We start from the raw sequence: 14,159 nt of genomic DNA on the forward strand, positions 1-14,159 counted from the left end.
TAAGTAGAGATTTTATTAACTGTTCAGATGTGCATGTTTTTACACTTGTATCATTGACCACTACATCAATGTGCGAAACTTCTTAGTGGCTTCTTCACTATAGTTTTAAATTATGCCAAAAACATGGATGGCTGCTACGCTTTACATGCCTTCCTTGCTTAATCATATGGTAGACAAATCATCATTTTCATTTCCCAGATATTCATCATATCTAATCCTGACTCCAGACAGTGGCTTTCACCACAGTTAGCAGCTGATGATGGCAATATACATGATGTGCTACATTTTCAGATAGCCTTCCCACAATTTGTGCAACTTACTTAGTCCTTAAAAGGCATAACAATGTGTCTGAATACTGGCATCAGAACACCTTAAAGAGTACAGTATGTTGGGCTACACTTTTAAACAGCCACACTCTGCCATGATGTATCTGTAGAGGAAGAATGATTTTGTTAAAGGTGAACACATGAGTGATTGTCTTCTGCAGTTAACCATTATCTTTTTAAAAAATATTTTATATGTCAGTCACTCTATTACCTGCTTATTCTTCATTTAATTCACCAGTGCTGTAAGTTTGTTACTGCATTTACCTTATTATAAGATGATCCTTTTTTTTTTTTTTTTTTTTTTTTTTTTTTTTTTTTTTTTTTTTTTAAAAAGAGGTGCTGTGAGAAAATTTTATTTTTAACATATTCTAACCAATCAAAATTACAAACTGTTTCGCTGCTATAAAGGATATGTCTAAAAAAGTTGACATTACACCTATTCTAAACTTATGCCTATTATTGATTGTCTATATTTTGACATTACAGGGAGAAATAAACAAAAAGAAGTGGTTTGCATTAATTTTTGTCTTGGCTTCCTTCTTTGTGTACTATCTAAGCCAGTTTTCTGTGTTACTACAATTTTTAATCATCATATTCATCACCACCAAAGGTGTCATTATCTGGGATGATTGTTTCACCTAACCAATGAGAGGTGAGAAATAGGGCAGTGTATTCCTGTATACAAGCAGCAATGAAATTTATAAACTTGGTTGTCACAATGGTTAGGGTGGGACCTCACAGAAATTAATGCAAGTGAAATGAGCAGAAATGAAATTTATAATCTTGGCTGTCACAAATATTTTACTGTTTCTTCCAAATATGTTGAGATGTCCAACATCGTGGTTACAATGGGACAGGAGAATGTAGCTGTTTATTCCGAATACACAGAGGATTTCGTGTTTATACTAAGGTGAGAATGTGACAACATTTTCCTTCATTTCCTCCCAAACACGTGATCAGCCCACTGCTCTCTCATTGCCTGCGTAGAACCAGCAGCTGACACACCCCCTTCCATTCCTGTCATATTTCCTGGTGACCATTGGCAACATTGCTCAATGAAACACATTTGTATCTCACTGGTCCCTATCAAGACTTCTACAGCTTTCTGCAGGAATGTATACTACTGTACAGTATTTGTCCAACTTTAAAGTCAATTCAGTTCCTACTACAAACGAGAAGGCAGGTTACAGAAAAAAGATTTAGTTGTGATCTTTTTTTCATCATCTGTATGAAAATAGTTACCTTTTTTTTTTTTTTTTTTTTACTAATGTATGACACTAGTGAAACTGGGAATACTTTGCAACTGGTAAATATTTATGTGAATTTGATATATGTCCTTATCTCCTTCTGCCCGTCTCCTCCTCCTGCCCCCTCTCTCTATCTCCCTTCCTCTCATGATTCTCTATGTCCAATCTTTGATTGGGAATTGAAGTTGCTTAAAATTAATGCAAAAATCAGTTGGGATCACTGGTATACAGGGCATGAGAGATCTCTCCTGCTGCTGGATCTGCGAGTGTGAGGATATTGTCTTCAATAGAAGCATTTCGCATAGTTTCAATCAGCAAACAGGTGGTATTACAAAGTTATAGACAATTCAAATTCCATACTAGTATTCAAATAGTAAGCCAATAAACTATACATAAATATTTCTGTTAAACCAACTGTTAGGAAGAAAACAAACCAGCACAGAGCAAAAGTAGAAAAGATATATTTGGGAGAAACAATTTGTGTAATGTTTTAAATACCCTGCTATTGGAGGTAAAACTGACTATGAGAAAGAAAACAAAACCACACATTTTCAGAGCAAACCATGGCACAGCATTTTCTTTCTCACAGTCAGTTTTAACAGAAAATCTGTATACAATTGTTTACAACAAGATTTTGCCTATTATCCTTCTGAATATTTATCACAGTACAGTACCGTGTATGACACTTATATAGTAATAAATTAAATATATGAAAAATAGTACGTAGGCCATAGTATGTCTATCTTAATATTTATTAGAGTATCATATAAAATTTGAAGTAAATTGGTCAAGAGCTTTTCTTTTTGCTAACAAGAGAGAGAGAGAGAGAGAGAGAGAGAGAGAGAGAGAGAGAGAGAGAGAGAGAGAGAGAGAGAGAGTGAGTGAAAAGATATGTATCTCATGTCCACTGAACATTTATTAGAAAATTGTATAAAAATTTTAAGTAAGTGAGTAAGTACTTTTGAGATTCTTGCTAACAATTTTTCTCTTTTACAGAGTATGCAGATAATATTTGTGAAAGAATCATGTCCAAATCTGAAGTAAATTGGTCAAGAACTATTCGAAAATTTTGGTAACAACATTAAACCACCATTTGTTTTAACATAGTAGTATAGGTATCTTGGTAAAATCAATGTTACATTTTCATTAATAGAGCTAATTAACAAGTATTATTACTTCTGTGACAACTTTCTTTAATCAGTCCAGAAGAATGATTAACAATAATTCATGGTTAAAAAATTCCGAATTCTTCAAAACATATCTTCATGTGACCTCAATCATCAAAGCTTCATCTATAAATGTAAGACTACCCCTATACTAACCTGTTACCCAACATAAAAAAGTTGATCTCAACAGTAGTAATTTAATCTGTCAGAGTAAGACCACCCTGCATATTTCAAATGACAAATGTGGGGGGGAAAAACCTTGTCTTATAATTGGATAAATATGGTACTTCTTCATTAAATTAGAAAGAGGCTGAATGGTTGACCAGTACTTGCTTTCAAGAGGCAAAATTCTAAATACCCCCATTTTGTCCCCTCAGAACTCCCATGTTCTTTCCTCAACAAGGAAGAAGAATTGTTTACGGATCTTTTTTCTATCATATCCCTGCAAATTACAACGCATTTTCTAAAATTTAGAGTGTTGTGCAGTTCCATTACAACTATATAGTCTATTTGCTGTTTTTCTTTCTGTAGCAGAGTAATTAGGTACAATGTGGTAGTTTCTACAAGTAAAACTCTATTTCATAGGTGTTTCATGAATTCCAGGTTTCTTGCTGCCCTTGAACCATTCTTTCTAAATAAAAAAGTGCAAGCTTTTTTTAATGTACCTCCTTCTTTCTTTAATATGAAAAACACATTCTGAAAATCGTTCTGTGCTCTGTCACTGCTATCTCACTTCATTAACTAGTGTGGGCCCAGGAGAGCTGAACTTGTGACTTTTCTTGTTGGATTATGTGTTAGCCCACTTGAATTGCTGGTAATATTTTTACATGATATTGTAGGACCTATAGCTGTCCCAAAAGCAACTAGGGAAATACATTTCAACTCAGGAAGAATCCGGCATACCTAGGGTGTGGCATGTGCACTATAGGTTTTCCCCCTCCAGTTGTTTTACATAAATAGCCATCACCCACATCAGCACAGGTCATCAGACATTGCCATTTCTCCCTTAAAAAAAAATCTATAAATACATAAATTTCTATCATCCTCATAATTTAGGCAGTTAAGACAAGACCACCATCCCTGTGACATACAACATTGTATAAGTGTTCCGTTGCTGGATTTTGCAAAAATAGTGGACTGGAGGCACACACCAATTCTCAACTCAGGATCCCCTGTTTTGCCAAACCCAAACTCTGCCATCAATGGCTGAGCGCTCCCTGTGGTGCTTGCCATGTGCAGCCTAAATAATGCTACAGATGCTGCGACCATTGCCACTCCATTCATTTAGCTCTTCGGCACACTGATCACCTTGAGGTTGGGGCTATTTCCTGACCCCCCTCCCCATTTTCAAAGAGATGCCTGTATGATGCAGTCAATACAAAATCTGCAGTGCATGAAACATACAATGTTTTACCACACTGAAACTTGTGAAAGGTATGTTAAATAACATGGCAGTCCTGGCAAACTCCACACTTTGTTACAATGAATTCACCAAATCCAGTGGCATTTGCCATCGCCAGCAAACTTGATGGACTGGTACATCTCAGGCACATATTACAACCTGCTCAAATTCCATGCTGTTTCTTTTCCCACAAAATTTACATGAGCTGATCTTGACTTAAGAGTGGTGGGTAGTTGATGATATGCTTATCATTTTAAATAAGGAAAGCTAATGATGATATGGTAGGCAAAGACTAATCTTAGCTTTATAATTATGTCTAATACAAACATCCCAATGACAATTTCTTCTTCTCTGCAGAATATGACTAAATCAGTGGGTTTCTAGCTGATTTAAAATTTTGCATTTATGTCTTATATACTTCAATTACACAATGGTGACATACTTCATTATGATCTGTAATGCAACACTACAGACTGGTTTAGCGTAAGACCTTTCTTTATATTACAAGTTAGTTAACTCTGCCACTGTAACAACCAAGCCTGAAAGGTGAAGATAGCAAATCGTATTTCTTTTCAGTTATTTCTAAGCAATCACATTACATAAATGTTTTGTTGTGGCATAAAGGTTACTTCATTTAAAATATTATCTTGCAACACTTCTATACTAACCACTCATAACAGGTGATTTTGGAGAAGCTTCCTCTGAGATGCCATCCTCAAACACTGCTGCTACAGTATTGTCTTGTTCCCATGAGCTGTCTGTATAAGGCAACCCACCAAGACTGTCATCACTCTGAAAGTATTGAAGATCACACAGTCAGCATGATTCTGAGTGTCAAAATGACAATTCATACAGAAAATTTCTGATTTCAGTAGGAAAATTAAAGTAATGATATCTGCTCAAGAGAAACAAAGTGTTATTAACCAATTATAAAATAAACAACTGAATGAAGCCATTCATCCGGGAAACAGATGAACTGCAGTGTGCCCAGGGCATGTTTAGTCTGCATATATTTTTTCATATTAGCCTATGAATGGTAAAGATTGCAATAGATGGAAGTTTCCACTATGTCTCATTTATATCGATCACATTTGCATTATAATACACATTGGTTTCATTGTGTACTTTGTTGGCAAAATAAATAAATAAATAAATTCCTTTGGCTTTCTTACCTGCTGTGCTTGGTCAGTAAAAGAGTCTAAAAATGGGACTGATTTTTCTTGATTAGGGTGCTGTGACACTGCCTGGAATTCCTTATTACCATCCCATGTGCAAGAACGTGGTTTTGAGCCAACTGGTCCTGAAAAAATTACACAGGAAATAGATCTTCTTAGCCATCCAGTTAAAATTAAAGGAAAAATACAGAAAATAATTGGTATATAAATTTTTTTAAAACCAATGCATTCAGTTTTGCTTGAAGCTTCATTTGTTTGCTTTAAAGGGAAAATTAAAAGACAAATTTTACAGAGAATTAGAAAAAAACAGTCCTGTAACTGTTTGTGGTACGTGGTGATTTCTGATTTTGTTAAAACTAATGCAATGTAAAGATAAGAATGGAATATATTTGTTACCTTTGGTTAAATTCTCATCAATGGGCTGCAATCTACTAGAACCTTCCCTATTAATATATTTTTCCAATCAGTTTAAGCTACAATTGAAATTATTTTTATGATTTTATGTGATTTGCTAAATTTCAAACTCTCGCTCTATACTATAGCAGTATTTTCATCATCTGTCAACCAAATTGATATTAAAATTTTTACTCAGGTGCCACCAAAATTTAAAAAGCTACACGAAATCAACAAAAAACATAAATACCATATGAGTGGGTTATGTTTGGAAGTACCAAGATGGAAATGTTGACAAATAGTTGTAAAATGCTCAGCATTAGACTGATAATGTGGATTAAATGTAGTAGTCAAATTCCATTGGGCTTTGTTTAAAGTGACAAAGATTTAACATAAGGAGCCTTTACATAAGAAAAAGACCTCTTTTAAGCTCTTGTACTGTTATTTTCTGTTGCTGCAGGTTGTGAAGTTAAAATTTTGAGAACCACATACTTCTTACCCCAGAAATGACTATCTGGCTATCACAAGTATAACTGAATTACCAAGTTTTATATGATCCCATATCACATCTCTCTGTTGATGGCGAGGCTGCTCGAAGGGCGAAGACCAACAGCCATGCTAAAATACGAAATATTGAAATTAAGGTTAGGTGTTGTACCCAGCTGACTATATGATCTGAACAACTGTACTATGAAAGTGAATAGATTTGTTCACCATCTATAATTTACCTTCATATAACAAAACATTGATTTACGATATGAACTGCTCATGGAAAATTATTTAAAATTTGCTTTGTAGAATGTACAACTGAAGCTTCAATCAAAAACTGAATATGCTTAAATAGTATTATCTGTACTGTTTGTTACATTTCAGCATGAAAATAATGTCTTAAATAAGTTACTTCCTTTCCTACTAATTAAAATAGTTTATTTTGTAGAGAATGTGTGTCTTTTTTACTTGATGTATGTAACATGTCATTATGACATTCATAGAGAATAAGAAAATTCTGTTACTACATTAGGAATTTTACATTGTGAGACTTGATGTGTTTTCTTCAATCTGTCAGAGACAACTTTGGACAAATGAGGATGCAACCAAAAAAAGAACTTTGGAGACATCAAGAATTCATTTCCAACTCCTATTCATCACCCCATACAGCAAATAATAAGAAACAAAATGCAGCAGATGCATGTAGCTGAGGCAAGGGCACTTACAATGGTTTGTGGAGGGCATTAGACCTGTGGGTATGGAGTATTTTAGTATTTTTAATATTCTGAAAGACAAGAAATGTCTTGTAAGTAGCCATAAAAAAGTTCCTGTCTTGACCCTCCTAAAAAAACCTGCATAATACTGACTTTTAAATCACCTTCTTACCACACTACATGTTTTCCTTTTGCTGAGAGTTAGGGGGGGGGGGGGGGGGCAGTGAGGACACCCCCTTGCCCCAGGTGTGGGTGCCCCTGAACAGAAGTGCTTCAATGTCCAGAATGTGTACAGCAGCAAAGAAAGAAACTGACTACATAAGAAACAATATCAGAGGGAACAATGGGACAGAAATGTAATGGCTGGCAGCAACAGATGTAAGTAACCTAGCAAGACATTTTTTAATAAAATGAAATCCAAGTGATGAAAAAAAAAGATACATGAAAATTATAAATAAACCGACAGAAGAAACTAAACACAATCACGGAGACAGACCATGCAAGAACAGAAAGATTATATTTTGCATTAATATCTCTTTATATAAAATGATCAAAATTTTAAGAAAGTTAATCAATGTAATAATGCTCATTCCGCTTACTTCTTCGTTATTAGACCCACCTAAACTGGAACCACTGCCAGAACTGCTGCTTGTGATGCCTCCTGCTTCTGGATTAACTTGAGACTCACAAACTGGTGGTGAGCCTTTTCTGTCTTCAGGTGATGCTGCAGATGAACTAACAGCTGCTTCATTCTGCTTCCTCGGTGCTACGATGCTTGAGTACAGAGGACTCTCATTGCGTGCCACAACATCACTAAATGTGGCTTTGCTTTCTCCCCAACAGGCAGCTGGTGCAGGGACAGGTACAGGTGAAGGTACTGGTAAGGGCTGAACTTGTGGCTGCTGTCTCTGCTGGGGCTGTGATTGTGGTTGTGGCTGCGGTTGCGGCTGTGGTTGTGTCTGTGGTGGTGATGGCGGCTGTATTGGAGGTGATTTCTGGCTTACACTAGATTGCGTCACAGCTGCTGGTGGAGACAGAGGACAACATACTGTTGTTGTGCTTGATGATGGCACAGTGTTGGTTGGAGACAGCGTAGTTGGTGAAACAACTGTGCATGACAAAAAAGAAAGAGACAAATAAAAATTACCGAGTATCACTGACACATCACAATTAAAATAATAAATAATTTTTCACCCTCCCTCCCCATTTAAAGATTTACCATGAAACACAAATCAATATTCACAAATATCACATGAATAAATTTAAAAAAGGACAATTGACAGAGAAGCTAACAATGAATAGCTTCCAGAAAGCAAACTATCTCCATCTTTGGTTCTTTCATTATTACACATTAAATAAAGAAGGCAGCCATAAATCAGTTAAGCCAGTAGAACAGCTATGTCTTTTCCTTTGCACAGTGCTCTGCTGACCCAGCCACGAAAAAATTACATTTGTCACTTCCAGTTCCACATATTTCTCATTAGTGTTCCACTCCATTCTAGTTCAATATGGATTTGTTCAAACAGAGTCCAAAAGAATCACATGCATGCGCACTGCAAAACCAGCGTTCGAGCTGTGACACCGATTACTACCGATTGTTCCAGATTAACATAAGATGTTTGACAAGGATTTCTAAAACACTCATCAACAGTTGGCAGTTGTTTGAAATACTCTAAGGTTTCAAACTGCTCCAAACAAGTCTCATTCATTCACATGGCTCCCCACTAGTTCCACACTTTCTTTAGCACCATGTCACCGGACATTATAAAGTTGCCATTGACAAGAGAGAGAGAGAGAGAGAGAGGAGAGAGAGAGAGAGAGAGAGAGAGAGAGAGCAAATTGAGGTATAAATTACTGAAAAATATCTTAAAACAATAATGTACACAGTCATCATGTTGCCATTTTTTACTGAGGAGGTACACCGGAACTAATTCATTCCACATCACAGTGAGATTTTGCAATTATGTCCCACGTAACACGCAACAAACGAACAAGCCAACTAACAAGTTAAGTATGTAAAACTAGAATAATTTCACCATTGCTAGTAAAAAAAATTGCATGGACAAAATTGACTTTACTTTATGTCACATCAGTTCCCACAAATGAGCAGTGACAAGTTGTCATTTATAAGTGCATTTTTGCAGTCACTGAAGGAGAGAATCGGGCCACAATCTGTATGCATTATACTTCGCATACTACAATGCAAAGAGGAAAGAAATATTTCACCCATATTTCACAAATTTGCAACATTATGTTATCTGACTGTCTCTAGATATTTCTGCACAACAAGCCTGATTGTTTCGGCTTACTTTGCCGTTTTCAAGTGCTCATCTAGCTGGAGTTGTCAAACATATGGCATCCTGGGGCCATCTGTGAGCTTTCTGTTGTGAAATATTGTTATGTCTCACATGAGAGAGGGTTAAATAAAGAAAATAAACCCTCTAAAAGTATCACATAAGCATTTTTACACTGTAGTTAATGCAGTTATTTTTGAATAATAATGGTCACATGACTGTTAGCATTCATAATGAAAATGCTCCTTATTAATTGTTCTGCTGCTTCTGCATACAAACAATCAACGATTCTCAGTCAAGTGAAGTACTCCTCACAATATACAACATACACCGAGCCTTCATGCACCACAAAAATCCCAAACTGTTTCAAGCCATGCATGCACAGATGAACCAGTTTACAAACTGTCAGTGCTGCTTAAACAAACCCCATGCTAACTGCTTGTTCCAGAAATGCAAAAAGGTGTTATGTTTCATTGTGTGTTTTTAATAAAATGCATCCATCAAGTTAGAGTGACTGCATGTCTGCCTCCTTTAAACACACACAACACTCCGAGTGTCTTTTGTTTTCATTATCACTAGTGAACATCTATGTGAATTTAAGCTAGCTCAAAAAATTCAGTTCTGGCTAATATGATTCTATCAACTGTGCAACCTCATACTCTATGGACTTCTCTGGGATAGGTCAATAGCTAGTCTTGTCCTTTATGGCATGGTCTGTTATGTAATGCACGATAACAAGAATTACTTTACTATTTACCAAAGGTTACTAGGATATTAAATTGTGTACTTTTAACCTCATGAGGGGTAAATGTTGAAGTTCCAACACTTCTCATTTCTTATGTATATTTTTTCTTCTTCCTGAATGTAAACGACTTGGGAGTAAAGGAGACCCTTACCAAACAGCAGAAACTTTTAGCCGTCAACAGGCACACACAAATGAGATAGAAAACTTGCTAATTTTCACAATCAACACCCCCCCCCCCCCCCCACACACACACACCCCTATCCTCCTACATTGTGCCGGCTGAACACCGAATGTCGGGACTGCGCATTTCGGCATGTGGGCTAGAGTGGGTTGGGGGATTGTGTCAGGTGGGAGGCTGGAAGAGGGGTCCTGTTAGCTGCTTGAAGGGAGGCAGCAGGTTTGCTGTCTAGGAGTGTGAGAGGTACGAGTGGCAGGTGCTTGGGCTAGGTATGTGATACATGGGTACTGGTGTCGATGTGGTACAGACACAATGAAGATGCGGTGGATTAGGGACAGGTGAGAGGACAGAACAGGGAAACTGTTGAGTTGGGATGTGGGGGCACTAAATGAATGTAGGCTGAAGCCAGGCAGCCTCACACCTTCTACCCCTCCTTTCTCCTGTCATCCCATTCCAACACACATTACCTTTGTCATGCACCACATCCCACTGCCTATGGCACCTGGTTCCAAGCACCTGCCCGTGTACCTGCCATCCCTCCTTCCTGCATCCCTAGCCAGCAAATCTGCTGCCTCAATCCACGGCACTTACACCCCCCCACCCCACCCACCCCCCAAAGCTCCTCTTCCTGACACCTGAATGCTAGGAAGTTGTTTCTCTATTTTGTGTCTGCCTATCGATGCCCCAACAAGGCTTCTGTTATTTGTTGGCAGGTCTTCTTTACTGCTGAAGTATTTACATTCTGCCAGAACTTGCTTACCATATTTTTCTCCGTTAACAAATAATTCTTATAAAAGACAATTAAATTTCAGTTCAAACAAATGTAGGGTTACAATAATTTATGAATACATATGTAAGCTGTAAAAAAACTGCAACAAGCTATATACATTTAAATAGACACAAGTCACAAAAATGTTGAGCATTTCTTGTATGGTGAAAAGCAAATGTTTACCTACATATTATAAATTCAGCTAACTTGCAAAACATGCAAACTTATCAAACTGTTACCAAAGTTTATTATCTACACCTATTCCTACACTCTGTGAGCCATTGTGCAATGTATGTCACACCATATGTAGTGTACCAAAGTTATTTTCCCATCCCCTTATTTCATTTGTGGATAAGGGTACTAATAATATTTATGGACAGTATGCAGCAGAAAACATTGTCAGAGCCAGTCCACGTAAGCTCAAATTTACGTCATTTTAGACTCATGACCATTATGTCAGATGTACAGCATGTGTTGTACATGTATTACGTCTGTTTTTTCCAAACTAATGGAAAGAGTTGGAGTAAAGGATGTCAATCTGCCGCCAGTAGATCCTGCTCAGTGGCCTCTGGTCCTGCAGACTGTGTAGACCACACCTAAAGTGGAAGGGTGTTTACTGGTTGCTCAAAAAAGTAGCTTAAGGCAATCATGTGAATGCCAAGGAAGTTGCCACATTTTTCACTGACAAAGTTTATTGTAATTGTAAAACTGACTTGCTTCACACTGCTGTGGGGGATTGAATTATGATTCATGGCATTTTTAAGTAACTAAACTATGTCACCTAACATCAACCCCTCTCTATAAAAACTTGCCAAAGTGCAGAAACATTTGAGCTTTGATGGCCAGTTAAGTGCCAGTCTGAAGGCAAAGGAATTAAAATTTAGGGAAATCCTTTGTGCACTCAATTGCTGCTGCTGATTTATAATTGCAGAAAGTGCACTGAAGTTTTGCCAAATGTTTTAATCAAACAGAAGGAAAATCATTTGACAATTTGTGTTTAAGTGTAGGGATTGTTTTGAATAATCAAAATATTTTGGATAGTGTGATAATTAGTGATGATGAGATTGATAGAGGAAATAGAGAAGATCCAAAGAAAACTGCATATTTCATTACAGATTCTTTTAGTAAACACAACAGTGTCACAGAAATGATCAACCAACTCCAGTGCAGACACTGCAAGAGAGGCATTCTGTATAATGGGGTGGTTTATTGTTAAAGTTCGGAGACTGTAGGTTCCTAGCAGAGTCATCAAATATATTTCTTCCTCCTGTGTGTATCTCGGGAAAAGACCATGAAGATGAAATCAGAGATATCTGAGCCCACAGAGAGGCTTCCCGACAATCATTCTTCTTATGTGACCTATTTGCGACTGAAACAGGAATGGGATTGGAGGAAGGGACTGACAGTGATACACAAAGTGCCCTCCACCAAATACCACAAGGTGGATTGCACAGTAAAGAGTAGATGTAAAAGTTTATACTTCCATATAAAATCCAGAACCAAAAAGCAGAGTGGATCATTTGATGCATAAGGTGTGGTCCACGAGGAGTTGTATAACTGGACAAACAATAAACAGTTATTCTCACGGAAAGGTTCAAATTCAGGATTAGTATATACAGCAATTGAAAAGATACTGTTGATACCTGGATGCTTCATTATGATAATGCACCTAGTGACAATTCCATAATAATGAGGTAAACTCTTAACCGAACACAAAGTGGAGATGTCACTGTAATAAGTAATATTAAAATAAAAAATACTTAAAAAGAATAAAGTGCAATAAACCTGAGCAAAAATGTATCAAGGGCAACAAAAATAATTCTAAAACTTTTCTCAAGCCATGATCTTATGGAAAAAACTAGTTGCTCCATTCAAACACCTTTACAATGAGCTGGGTAGAGAAGCAAAAGTGTAATAGCCACTTTGTATTTTCAGTATTATCACTTTAAAAACAGGGCAAACCTTCACTCGAATTATGATTTGTCCTCTGATTAGTAAACTGGTACGTTATTCTTCCAAAAGTTGGATATAAATCTTTGTATGTCACAGGCACTGTACAACTGAGGGTCCCTCTCACTGCAGAAAGAAACTGTGTGTAAAAAGGTGGTGCTGTATCTAGAGACAAATTAACATGATTTCATTTCATCTCAGTGTCAGGCAACTGATGTTACTAATGACAACTTCTCCCCTCTCATTTTATCCATGCACTTCTCATCCTTACTTTAGGACTGACAGCGGCAATGAAAGTGTTAGGGCCTACAGCTGCATCAAATCCCCAAAGTTGCCAAACCTTTAAGCCATACAACAGTTCCTGCTTGCACCCAGCTTGGTGCCTTGTGTTATTGCTAAACCCTGTGACTTTTTGTGTGTTCGTTTATACATTTGTATAGTTATTCTTTTATTCATTGTTTCTGTTATTCATTATGTGGTACTGAATGATGTCAGTTGAAAGTTTGTCGAAAGTTATAAATGGAAAAGTTTGACGACACTCTCTTGTCAAGGAAATTTCCATACGAATGCAGTCAAGATAAATGGTTTGTGCGTTATGTGCCTGCTTTGAGAATGAAAAACGTAATGAAAGCCTACTGCTCTCCATTACTAAAGGGATTAACAGAACTGCTGAAGCTCTGGATATAAACTGATTTCATGATTGGGAAGGAAATGTTCGACAAAGAAAAGGAAGCTGAAGAACCATCAAAACTTAACACCCCTGCAAAAAAACAAATTACCAATATCAATTCATTTGCAGAGGATGCAATTTGTTGTCATGTTTGTAATTATTATTGCAGGAAGGAAAATCCAGCACTCAAGAAATTATTGGTCACACTTAAAGAAGCAGGACTTTTTTGAGGCACCTGCATCTTGTCCACAGTCAGCACCCTTGGCTTTCACTATGGACTTTTCTGTGACTGTGACCTGTTGATGGAGAGGGAGGATATATCTGCATGGTAATTACAATTTTTTTAAGGGACATATGTAGCACAAACATTGACAACATGATGTGACTTGATGAAATGTGAGTCAATTCTGGTTACGTTGTCAAGCAGGCCTGGACAGACGACACAGCAACAAACAGTCTCCTGCTTTTTGAATCAAAGAAAGCTGGAAATTATCATGAAGACATAAACCATGTTACATTTGCAAAGTGCTTCAAAGATTCACTAGAACCAAATCTTGGAAAACTGTCAACAATTGTTCTAGATAATGCTACTTACCATTCAGTTGTTGTTTAAAGGCACCTACCATGACAAACTGAAAGGAG

At 37.0% G+C, this 14,159-nt stretch overlaps 1 protein-coding gene across 4 annotated transcripts in view; it reads right to left on the reverse strand.

Annotated features, from left to right (window-relative positions):
- Positions 1 to 14,159, reverse strand: part of LOC126281645 (transmembrane protein 131) — a 353,143-nt gene that overhangs the window by 23,146 nt on the left and 315,838 nt on the right. For all 4 annotated transcript variants that reach the window (XM_049980780.1, XM_049980779.1, XM_049980778.1 and 1 more), the window contains exons 21-23: positions 7,531 to 8,019; positions 5,314 to 5,441; positions 4,810 to 4,933 (exon numbers count right to left, since the gene is read on the reverse strand). In XM_049980780.1, the coding sequence (XP_049836737.1) occupies positions 4,810 to 4,933; positions 5,314 to 5,441; positions 7,531 to 8,019 (741 nt within the window). The remainder of the gene's footprint in view (positions 1 to 4,809; positions 4,934 to 5,313; positions 5,442 to 7,530; positions 8,020 to 14,159) is intronic.

Source organism: Schistocerca gregaria, chromosome 7 (assembly GCF_023897955.1).
Source record: "Schistocerca gregaria isolate iqSchGreg1 chromosome 7, iqSchGreg1.2, whole genome shotgun sequence".
NCBI lineage: Eukaryota > Metazoa > Arthropoda > Insecta > Orthoptera > Acrididae > Schistocerca > Schistocerca gregaria.